Source organism: Nicotiana tomentosiformis, chromosome 2 (assembly GCF_000390325.3).
Source record: "Nicotiana tomentosiformis chromosome 2, ASM39032v3, whole genome shotgun sequence".
Taxonomy (NCBI): domain Eukaryota; kingdom Viridiplantae; phylum Streptophyta; class Magnoliopsida; order Solanales; family Solanaceae; genus Nicotiana; species Nicotiana tomentosiformis.
The window spans coordinates 54569108-54581597 of record NC_090813.1 but is presented as its reverse complement, the minus strand read 5'-3'; the positions used below and the strand labels follow the sequence as shown (position 1 = coordinate 54581597).

Below are 12490 nucleotides of genomic sequence, written 5' to 3'. Positions count from 1 at the left end.
AAAATAAATAATTAAAGAAAACTAAGAGAGATAGTTTTGACAGTATATGCAAGTACGTCACAATAATAAATGTTAATTCACAATCTAAAAAGGTACAATAATATAATTTGTAAAAATGTTCAATAGTGACGCTTTAAGTTTAACTAAACATGATGTACACTGGTTACTCCATAAATTCATTTTTGTAGATTATGAATCTATGATTTTACTTTTCTCTTTAAAAAAATTTCATGCATTATGGAGTACTTTAAACCTTAGAAAAAGTTAATAAAAATTCTAATATAAATTTGAATTTAAATAACAAAAGAAAACTTTGAATTTAAATAAAAAGATAAATTATTTATAAGATATGTGAAAGTGTTTTGCTTTAATTTAAATAACTACTTCTAACAGATTGGATTAGACTGAAGTCTTCTTCTAATCTATATTTGATTGTATTAATTCTATTATGTATAACAAAACTTATCAATTCTAATTCATCCGAGGACATGTTTATATCTTTAAATTCAAATCCCTATCTATAATCTCTATCTTCTATAGCTAAATAATTATTTCATGGTTTGACCAGTTACTATAAGGCGTTTTGATACTAATTACACAAGTGTGAAAATACTGTCATTTTATACCATGTCTGGGTATGAGTCATGAAAATAGAATTCGGGTGCCAATTAAAGTAGTTGGTCCATTAAATACTACAAGGTTTTACACCAAACATTTTATAAAACCATCAAACTTGACTTTCTACTAATTAGTCTCTTTACTGCTTTGATAGGGGTTGGGAACAAGTACTTGAAAATAAGAAAATGAGTACTTTGAAGACCTTTAGAAAGAACTTGGTTTCAGAAGAAGATATAAGCAAAGAAGAATTGGCTTAGACAACTTGAGGTTGAGACCATTAATACTTTTATTTTAGTTTGATTAACATACATCAAAATTTTTATAATTTGACTCATACTTTTTTATTGTTTATACTTTGCACCCTGATACCCGTCTAGACCAGAAAGAAAAGTACATTTCATACACTAAATTTGTTAACCAAAAGCCTATTCTGTTTTCAGTGGCTGATATTCAAAGGTATATTGCATCAATGCTGGACTGGTTTGAAAGGATCAAAGGAAGATTTTGTTTTGTGCCTTTAAGAGGAACTTTGTTAATTTGTACCAACGTATTGTGTAGTAGAAATGGCCTTTTTCAAATGGTACTAATACATTTGTCTAAGAATCAGAATATGGCCAATCAACCAAGATTGCATTTCCTTACGCTATTTTTTAATGGATACATAGGTTTCCTTATGACTTGAATGTATTCCATGCTCATAAAATAATAGCATTTACATGCTCTTCTGTGTCTACCGTATTTTGTAAGTAATATTTTCTTATAAAAAATTATATTTAATATTCTATACAAGTGATCTTTAAAGAAGGAACTTACACATGAATTTGGAGTATAATCCAAACCGACGCAAACAAGGGCCTTCTCGAATGAGCCTTGTAAACCCAAAAATAATATAGTAATATTTTTGTTGAATATAGAAGCAGAGATTCATATACAGTTTCTGCTGAATAAATGCAGTTTCTCAAATACCTTTTTTGTATTACTTCCCTGGAAAGTTGCACATTCTCTGATCTTTCTTGTGAGCAAAAGAGATGGGTGCAAATGGCTAAACTACGATGGCAGTTCATCATAGAACAGTTCTGGGGCTTCCTCCACTTCATAGATTTTGTATGACAGCTTCACAGAAATGATACAACCAGATACAAAATAGATGCAGTTCTCTTCTAAACACATTTCTTACATATTGTACAGCTTAATATCTAACCTATTGATGTAGCTTCATGAATTAAAAGTGAAAAAGAATAATACTCATATCGGGGGGAGGCTTAAGTTTCTCCTAGGAGCTCAAAATCTTCGAAGTAGGCACAATTCAGTGTGTTGGCACTACCAATATAAACTTGGAACTGAGCCTCCCCAAGACAAACAAAGTATATAAAATGACGCAATTCACCTTTATTTTTGGCTGCCCATGGCGAACTGAGACTCAAGACTGTTTCCTTCTCTTTTGTTCACGCTCCCCTAACTGCAAAGAAACATACATCTCTTCATCCGACCCACCAATCACCGAGAGTCTCTTCAATTCCCCGTTGCCATGTTGAATCTTCTGGTATACTAGCGAAGTACCTGAGACACCTGGGATAAACTGATGCTCAACTCTAGGAGTTACTTTATTTCCAGCCCGGACGTGAAACTCTTGATGCCCAAGTAGTGGAGTTATTCCTTGGTCGGACTCATCATCAACAGGATCTTGTCGGATGTTTAAATTAATTGGCTCAAAGATCTCTTCAGTATTATCTTTCAATTGTATCCGCTCAGCTGGTGACGACTCTCCAACAGCAGAACCAAAAATACCCGCAGCTGATGCATTTCTTTGCTCTTGCAGTGCAGCTAATTTAGAGAAAGTGAATAGATAAGCAGAGACTATAGAGAAGAAATAATAAAAATGACACAGAAGGAAATTTGAAGGCAAAAATTTAGAAATCCAAGATTCTGAGAAATACCAACCTCGAAGACTCTCATTGGATGTAATGAGATCGAGTTCAAGAAGATCAAGGAGACGCCCCAAGTCAACCCCACTAGTCCAATTCTCTGGAGGTTGGCCAACTTTCAATTTTAAACGACCTCGATTAGCAGTCCCACCCCAAATTATTCCAATAGGTCGTGGCTTCTCCCCATTTGGACTAGTCAAGAGAATGAGGCTACCACTGTCACCTTCAAGATCAAAAGTCTGCTGGTTCTCACCAACAACTAGAAAATCTGTAAAGAAACAAATTCCTTTTTCATCATTATACTCCAGGGCATAGGCCATAATGTTCCCAGTAGTTAGACCGGAGCTCCTTCCAACTTTCACCACTTGCCTACCAATGACGCTACAAACAGGAGACTGTAGGTCTATTTTATTGACATCACCTATCTCTCCTATTCCTTTCACAGATGTCGTTACATTCAACATGTCGAAATCTTCTGCAAATGGAATAAATGCTCCATCAGCTCGAACAAATGTTTCTGCAATATTCACAATGAGAACACATGGGTGTCAGGACCCAATTCAAAACACTACTATTATTCTCAAAGTAAACAATACAACAAACTGACATTTTTCACATTACCTGGGTTTGTACCAGCAAATATGTCATACCAAAGATCATCAGTTATGAAGGATGTAGCCCTCTCCACAGCACCTAAATACACCCCAGGCCCCAGGCTAGGTGGCAGGGGATGAAACATTTTCTGACTTGGAAAATCCAAGTCAACTGCAACATGGCGATTTGTAAGGAAACCGACCTGCCTGTTTCCAGTCCGACTTTTAACAATTGCGCCCAAGGTTCCATATGTTTCCTGACTAGCAACCTAGGACAGATGAAAGAGAAAAGGTTGCTTTACTATACAATGTTATGTGAAGCCAAATCAATTAAGACAATAAATCTGCATGATCAAGAAAGGTAACTATTCCATCTATCTTAGTTTCCTTTTTGGGTTGTTCAACGAGGGCTTGGTATCAACATTCTTAAAGAGAATTTTTTTTCCTTAACGACGGGTTAACTTTTAAATATTATAACTAACTTCAGAAGTTACACTGGTCCCACTGTTAAGTTTATGAAATCTCTAAATCAATAAAAGTACCTCTGTTACCAGTTCGAGGGCCCATTCTCTTCAAATTACTTGCAATTTTAACTCACTTAATAAAATTTAGGTCCATTCTAAACAGGGAAAAAATAGGACAAAGAATGTACAAGATTTAGTGCTGTAATACTGAGTCTGACAAAAGAAAGCACAGGCATATTAGTATTTTTGAAGTTAAAAAGTTATTTAAGCGTAAGGGAGGAAATTGCAAACGTCAAGAATATTTTAAAGTCAAATTAATCACTTTCACAGTAGGCTGACATCAAATCCAATTTTTGTCTCTAAATCACAAAAATGACTAGGATTAGATATGCAAGGAAAAGAGGATTAGAAGTACATAAATAGCATACATTGGTGGGGCTAGAAAAGCAATCCATCTTAGATCAATCAACCGGTAAACCATTTAACCATTCGTCCACATTGCATAATTATCTTTTTATTATTATGTCTAAGACTAAAATATAAAAGAACAGATAGAGATCCTACTTTCAAATCCCCCTGCCACCATGAAGAAAATATTTCACATGATAGGTCCAAGAAATAGAAATAGGTTAGCAGCGAAGAGACATGTTATAGAAACAAGTGAATAAGGGGTTGGCCTGGTAGCAATTGACTTGAGCCTTGGGGTTTGCTCCCTTTCAAGGTCTCAAGTTCGAAACCCACTGGGTGCAAACAATTTCTGAGGGCCATCGGATTGGGTAAAACCTGAATTAACCGTGGTGCACTTGCGGGAAACTCCTTGCCGAGGGCCTGTGCACCCCCGGGATTAGTCGGGGCTCAAAGAGACTCGGACACCCGGTGCAAATCAAAAAAAAAAAAAGAAACAAGTGAATAAATAGAAGTGTCTCTTTTAAATATTTCAAACTTTTAAATTAGGTTGTAAACACAATTCACCAATTATGATTAAACCATATGATCCAACGGGCCAATAAATATTTTCAATGTTCCATTAGTTACCCAAAATGAACACAGAAAAGAATACATGCCTAAATGTTTTTTGACTGGGCAATTAAGTTTAAGAAATTTTTAAATTAAAAAAAACCTTTGGCGTGTAAGGCAAATATATGCAAAGTACCAAAATTACCATTTTAAATGAGTGGTGGTGAGAGCTCCACATGTCTTTTTATTTTTTCTTTCCTCGTAAAAGAATGAACTTTTATACTAAGTGGGTCCCAACAAGTCTATTTCATTAAGGGTAAAAAGGATGATAACATTAGATAATTTCCAAAAATAGAAAGATGTCATTCTTTTTGGGACATACTACAATGGAAAGCATGTCACATAAAATGGGACAGGGGAGTAATGAAGATTGAATCTGCAATGACAGTATGTAAGTCCTGAAAGCCTCTTGATAGTTAACAATCTTAATTTGAAGAGCAGTAACTCTTTGTCTCTTAGTCTTAGATGTCCATTATGAAAGCCATGCCAATGAGAAAATTGATTAAAGTCAGATTCAGAGGCGAGAAATGCGGAGTAGAGATGTTTGAATTCAAATATTTTTTTATTTTTTTTGAAATGTTACCATTTTCAAAAAAAAAATATAATTTTTGTCTGGGCTGCACTATTTCTTCCCTACTTCAGCGGAATGGGCTGGCTCATATTCTTTCAAATTTTTCCCCTTTTTCTCCTGGTGTTTGACCATATTTTTTGTTATTAACCCGTTGGAAGGTGGAAAAAAGTCCTCGGAATTGACCCAATTATAGGCCAGCTTGATATATGTGAAAGGTAAGTCAAATTGGTCTTCATCTTTACCACCCTAGGTGAATGAACAGTTGAAGTCAACGTTATCATCGGTGCTATTGTTCTTCATCTATTGCATCGGCCATGGTTTATGTCTCCCACCTTTTTGTTTATTTCTGTGCTCCATCTCTAGGATTTGTTATGAGTTCAATTCCTTTCTGCAGTAAAGTCCCAGTAAGGAATAAGAATAATGCCCAGCTTCAATCAGAAAAGCAGATCAATATCCAAGTAGCCTCTAAAGCATTGCCTATTTGTCAAAACATAGTAAGACACCATGGATGAATTGGCGATCCCACCAGACTCACCACCAATATATTGTATTTCTTCTCATAGTGCAGCAACCAGCTTTAAATGACAATCAGTTAAGCATTGAATAGGTGTTAACTATATAAAACTGACATTCTTGAGCACACGACTAGCTTCCTTTTGACCAAAAAAAAACAGCGCAGAGCATTGCCAAATTAGGCCACCTTCCACCATTACCCTCAAAGCTCTCATAACCAAGTTGGTGATTACTCCCATCGACCTTGTTTGGCAGTTGAAATGTCGCACCAAACAAGTGTTGAGGAACTCCTTCCTCTTTTCCGCTCCTCCACTACCCAGATTGAACATCCTTTAGTTCTCTACTATGCTACTCCAGAAAATCACATATGGCGTGAAGGAGAGCCAAGGTGCTATGTCCTTATACGATTTAAAGCTCTTCATCTTCTAGTCATTTGAAGAGATTTGATTTCTTGAAATCTAGTTGGCATTCTAGAAAGGAGGAGATTCTCACTCTAGAATAGTTCTACGCCTTTAATTCATGTTGCGTCGGGAATTTAAATACACATAATTCTTGATTCAACCACCTTATCAAAAAAAAATCTTGATTCGACAAAGATAACTCTTCTTAATGAAGATAGAATGAAATTATCTCAAAACATTTAGATAATAACCAAATACACATGAATGTCTGAATTCATGAATTAAAAGATCTTCTATCTTGTATCAATGCTGTCCCTTAGAAACAAGGTAACCAGAAGAGTCTTCTAAATATGCTTCCAATTGTATAAGAAAAGGACAAAAAACAAACAAACAAACAAACAAAGAGGTGGAAAAAACAGGGTTCTCGTTCTGATTGACATGGAAAACTCGAAAAAATAGTTCCTCAAAGGTCGAGCATAGAATAAATAATATTTGCCTACTTTACTTAATATCTCAATTTGATAAAACTCATTTGGACAATCTCTCTATTATGTAAATATTTGTATATTGCTCATTAGGAAACCACTTTTTAACGTTTTGAAATTTGATGATTACAGGATAGTCGAGTCCTATACAGATTATAAGTCTGTTAAACCACCGGATGAGGAGATTGTCCCCACCTAAAGAAGGGGGAGATGATGTTGCAGGGGCACTTGACGTTTAAAAAAATTGAGGTGTCAGAGCAGTCTTAAGATAGTGCTGTAAGGTCATGGATACTGGATAGACTATAGAGAAATCTAGAAATTTATGGTAGCTGGTGCTCTCCTATGTAGGTAATGCCCGAAGAAAGAGACGAAAATACGGATCAGATAGCAGTGCTATCAAAGGCGAAAAGCGCAAAAAAGCTCTAAGGTCTGTTAGGGCTTTAAGCGCAAATAAAGCACGGGCTTTAATGAAGAAAGGCACAAATGGAGAAAAACTACAAATATGCATGTGTAGTCCAAGACTAATATCTATAAGCATGAAACCTAAATATATGGACAAAGCAATTGAAGAATATTTACAATAAAGTGAAATATCAATTGTTTAGTGTCTGCTTCTTCAGGATTATGCTCGTTGGCAAGGAAAAGTACGCCTTAGGGCCGTGATAACAACACTGAAGCGCGCGCCAAGCGAGGCGAAGCGCTCAACATGTTTTGAGCCTCGCTTCAGGGCTTAAGTGCGCCTTTGATAACATTGTCATATAGATTGACTCAAAAGTCCAACCGTTGGTGTTGCAGCCATTGATACTCACAGTTCATGAAGGTTTTGGAAGATTCATATTGTATGTGTTATATTGGTAGAGTAATTGTATCGAGCACCAGTTTGTCGATACAAATAGTATATTCCTGAACTATAGACACAAGGATATCCTGTGATTGATGCCCTTGATACGATACTTACACTTTCAGAGATGTGATTTCACTTAGTTATATGTCATTGACGGATTTCACGTTAACAGAATAGATCAATCCCCTCCATTACTTAGTTTCTTCATGTTGATAAATATAGGATCTATTGGAGCTATTACTTGTAACGACATTTTGTGCTACAACACTCCCCATGTGATAGAAAAGGATCCAATGATCCTGAGCCGATCATAAATCCCGAGTTTGTCTAAGATTAGCAAGAAAATTTCCCATGGCTAATGCACAAGTTCACCTTATATTTATAAAACCATGATTGGTTTTTGAGACCAATCATTTACATAAATCATTAAATCAATAAGTTTATTTTCTTTTTGCATCAAAAATATCCAAATGAAAGCCTAGCTTTTCTGAGTTATGCATATACCAACTCTCATAATTTACTTTCTCGTTTTTTTTTCTTCGTCCTTTTTTTGAGAATGAAAAAAAAAAAGACCAATAAGGAATTCTCACTAGATTAGTCATTAGTGATACGACAATATGTCTACCACGTTCTCATTATCAGACTAGCACACCTAGCAATATCATTTTACTCTAATGGGTGTAGCAGGAATCAAGTCCACCACAATGGGACAAAAGACTTAGATAAAAGAAAAAATGCATCATAACCAACAATGAAGGGATGCACAAGGATAGACCACGGACATATCCTTGGAAAAATATCCAAACTCGGGAATGGGAAAAGGTGGAGACCTTCAGAAGGTTTACAATGTTGACATTGTAAAGGGCAGTGACAGGACGTTGTGGAGAGGACCGGCAGTGGAATGTTTTTCCATGAGATCATATTACAAATGTCTGGATACAAGTAAGATAGGAAACTTTATAGGAGTGTATTTGTGGAATAAGGCTCCCAAAAGCAGCTTTCTTGGTAAGGTGTGTCGCACGGGATGTTACCATGCGGCACACGTTACCAAAAAAAAAAAAAAAGGGATGCTACTCTAACAGCACATAACTTGAAGAGAAATGGCTGTCTAAAGGTGAATTGGTGTTGTATGTGCAAAAGGAACAGGAGGGACATGAATCATCTGCTCCTTTGTTGCACATTTGCAGTAGCTATAGAGTTCAGTGTATTCCTTGAGTTCTTACTTCTCGCCAAAATCAGCGGAGGAGACCATAGTAACATGGAGATTGGAAAAAATAGGGAAACAGATGAGGAAGTTCTGGCGACTAGTCTGCTTATGCATTCTTTGGACGAACTAGGCGAATAGGAAACATATGAATATTTGATGAAGTTGAGAAATCAACATAGAGGTTTTTTTTTTTGGATGAAGTAATGGGACTATTCAAAAGCATCAAAAAGATGCATTGTGAAAATTGCATCTGCTCATTTACAACAGTTTACACTACAACAACAACAACAAACAAACCCAGTTTGATCCCAACAGGTGGGGTCTGGGACATCAGTTTACACTACAACTAAGGGAAATCAATATAGAGGATTAAGAGTCTAATATTTCACCTTCACACTTTTAGTGTAAAGAAAACGTCCTCAAGGTAGTTGGGTAGATTTTCTGGAAGCTCAGTGCTTTCTTTTTTTGAAAAAATGAAAACTGGTTTTACATAAGGTATACTCGTACATATAAACAGTTACCTGCTGAACCTGTAGTTGCTAGATTTTTTTCCCTTTTTACTTCCTTAATGAAAGAAAAACCAAAATAAGGATGTATATGAAATCTTATTTAATTAGAAGTTGTCGACAACTTGAATTGTAAGGCTGAATTGCATTTCCCAGGAGTTCAAGACCCTCGGCCCGGCAACTCATAATTTTCCCTTTGTGGGAGATCAGTGCTAGGTTCTGATTGATGAGACGCGAGGCGACATTAACGAGAGGCTGAAGGTTTGGGGACAGGCCTTTGAGTCTAAGGGTTTCAAGTTGAGCACGACTAAGACAGAATACCTGGAGTGCAAGTTTAGCGCCGAGTCGAGGGAAGCAGGCATGGACGTGAGGCTTGAATCACAGGTCATCCCCAAGAGAAGCAGTTCCAAGTACCTTGGGGTCGGTTATCCAGGGGAGATGGGAAAACAACGAGGATGTCGCGCACCGTATAGGGGTGGGGTGGATGAAATGGAGGTTAACATCTAGAGTCCTGTGTGACAAGAAAGTGCCACTGATGCTCAAAGGTAAGTTCTACAGAGTGGTGGTTAGACCAACCATGTTGTTTGGGACTCTTGGCCGGTTAAGAACTCATATATCCAGAAGATGAAAGTAGCAGAAATGAGGATATTGAAGTTGATGTGCGGGCACACTAGGATGGATGAGATTAGGAATGAAGATATTCAGGAGAAGGTGGGCGTGGCTCCGATGGATGACAAGATGCGGCTCAGATGGTTCGAGCACGTGCGAAGGAGAAGCCTGAATGCCCCAGTAAGGAGATGTGAGCGGTTGGCTTTGGCGAACATGAGAAGAGGTAGAGGGCGGCCCAAGAAGTATTGGGGAGAGGTGATCAGGTAGGACATGGGGTGGCTTCAGATTTCCTAGGACATGGCCCTTGATAGGAAGGTGTGGAGGTCGAGCATTAGGGTTGTAGGTTAGGAGGTAATGGAGCACCTTTCTAATTCGTACCGGGTGAGAGGCTAGTCTGATAGGGTTGGGTCCTAGACTGCTAGTGGTTATTGTTGTGTCCATACTATTCTTCCACTTTTCATAGTACCGAGCCTTACTTACGTGTTATTGTTATTGCTTTTCATCTATTTTCTGCTACTTATGATGTTATTATTTCTATGGTTTCTGTTGATGATACTGATATATTGTCTTTTTCGTCTCCTTGAGCCGAGGGTCTATCGGAAACAGCTTTTGCGTACACTATACCCTCCCCAGACCCCACTTGTGGAATTTTACTGGGTTGTTATTGTTGTTATTGTTGGGAGATCAGTGCTAAGCACTTGTAATTTTTTGACACCATCTTGATGCATAGTAATGTAAGGACATTCTCATTTATCAATATATATATATAGTTTTTCATAACCAAGAATAGTCAATTACCTGGGAACCAGAACCAATGCATGGATCACTTCCTCGCAAACCATCAACAAGTTCAGTATATAGCTGTTCCTTTGGAGTTGCTGCCGGTGCACCAAAGTATGAGAACTCCACAACATCAACATCACACCAAACACCACCAGGTCCCTGCCCAATTACAAAAGATTCATCAAGCCCAAAAGTATTGGCAGGACAGTTAGACATCTGAAAAGGTCAATGAATCAAAGTTGGCCCTGACACCATCATTATCAAAAGAACAAAAAAAGTTAATGAATCTGCAGATCTTCTCCACATTGAGGCGCAGGAATTTTAACTGTTAGGTGAAATTCTTTTACTATTTAACCATGTTCTTAATGAAGAACAAGGACAGATAATGAGAAAAAATGATAGGAAACCTTAATTCATGAGTACCACCTAAGCAATATAATTATTACATTAAAACTACCAAATGCAAGTACAGGGGTTCCAACAAGATTAAACCTCGAGAAAAGCTGGCAGACATTGGACAAGGCTGAGCCATTGCCTGTGAACTTTTCTGGCAACAAAGACAAGAATAGCTGGTATGTCAGTCAAAGCACCTCGCCGGATACGAAATCCGATTGCTGTACCAAGACTAAAGCGGCGCAAGTTTTTGCTATGGAATGCCCTAATGGTCATAACTTCAAGCAATGTCGTGGCTTGCTGTCCCGTGGGAAGCCGCCCTAGGGTTTCAGGTAGAACCCCCTTCTGAAGGTTACCAAAGTAATTGGCCCGGTTCTCAGCTGCATCCAAGTGGCTAGGCCATGAGAAGTAGGCAGCATTGCTCTCAGAGAGCTGACAACCTGATGGAAAGGCTTGCAGTGGTGGTGGACTTGACAAAGGCAGGTTTATATGGTTACAACAGTTCCTCTCCAAATCCAGGGCTGACTCCTCTGATTTCTCGGATCCAGAGTGATTGAATCTCAAATCCAGTCTATCCATCTTTTTAACTTTCCTGTCTGATAATTCATTAAAACATCTGCTTAGCTGCAAAAGCTCCCCCTAAGATTCAACCTTGAAAGGAAAAGTTCTATATGAAGTACTAGTTCCATTGATTCGACTAAGCAAAAAACACGATAAAAATAGTAGCATAATAACATAATTAACCTTACCAAATCCATACCGAGGCACCTTATAACATTGTACAAATCAAAGCAATCAATATACTGCACCTGGAATTTACATTAACATGAACAAACATTAGCAAGAACAGAAAGAGAAAAAATGATAAGAATATTCTAAAACCAACTAAAAGAAAAACAACTTGTGCATTTCAAGATAAAAAAATCAGAAACCAAGAAGCAACTTTGCAAGCAATGGGTCAAAATGCACCCTTTATTTGTTCTCACCTCAGTATGTAACACAATAACTAAAGCTAGCACAGAATAATAAATACAGAAAAGAGCATCTCTTGCACACATAAAAGATAAAACAAGTCCACACAGTTCAAGAAAGTCAATATTGAGCAAAGAGGGGTCAAGTTAATTTTAAGTGATAGAATTAAGCAAAATCCATATCAAGAAAACCTATAAAGATTGAAACTTTACAATCAAATTGAAAAGAAACCTAACCTGTCAGCAACAATGGAGTGAGTTCACTGAAAAATCCCCAGAAAAAAAAGATATTTTGATGCCCTAAAGACTTGTAAAACAAGTCCACCCCTCCACCTCCAAACTCAACCAAGAAAATAGTTTGCTCAATTGAATAAGCCCATTATATGCTAAGTCATCTGCAGTAGAATCACAATCCAAATGCTCTATTTGTCCTTGCCTTGTGCTTGTGCGCGCGTGCCTATCAGTCTCTCTCTGACTCTGTGTGTGTGTGTGAGAGAGAGAGAGAAAGAGAGGTGTCAGAAAACGAAAAAGAAAAAGAAGAAACAGTCCAGAAACGAAGAGATTTTATTTTGAGAAGAAACAGTCCAACA

At 37.3% G+C, this 12490-nt stretch overlaps 1 protein-coding gene across 2 annotated transcripts; it reads right to left on the bottom strand.

Annotated features, from left to right (window-relative positions):
• Positions 1-1474: 1474 nt before the first annotated feature.
• On the bottom strand, positions 1475-12490 carry LOC104104850 (protein NARROW LEAF 1). 2 transcript variants are annotated; one of them, XM_009613046.4, is made up of 7 exons: positions 12138-12490; positions 11679-11738; positions 11029-11525; positions 10552-10695; positions 3165-3405; positions 2560-3060; positions 1475-2442 (listed from the first exon to the last, which is right to left on the bottom strand). In XM_009613046.4, the coding sequence occupies exons 3-7, from the start codon at positions 11506-11508 to the stop codon at positions 2039-2041; spliced, it is 1770 nt and encodes a 589-aa protein (XP_009611341.1). In that variant the 5' UTR covers positions 11509-11525; positions 11679-11738; positions 12138-12490; the 3' UTR covers positions 1475-2038. The 2 variants fall into 2 exon arrangements, with proteins under 2 accessions (XP_009611341.1, XP_009611333.1); XM_009613038.4 differs by having other exon boundaries at positions 11029-11580; positions 12138-12489.

What these genes read in the sequence shown, in the direction of transcription:
- LOC104104850 (XM_009613046.4), bottom strand. Translation starts at nt 11,508, where the DNA reads ATGGATAGACTGGATTTGAGATTCAATCACTCTGGATCCGAGAAATCA. An exon ending in ATTTGCTGGTACAAACCCAG is followed by an intron (nt 3,061 to 3,164) that starts GTAATGTGAAAA and finishes TGAATATTGCAG; the next exon opens with AAACATTTGTTCGAGCTGAT. An exon ending in ATCCAATGAGAGTCTTCGAG is followed by an intron (nt 2,443 to 2,559) that starts GTTGGTATTTCT and finishes TCTCTAAATTAG; the next exon opens with CTGCACTGCAAGAGCAAAGA.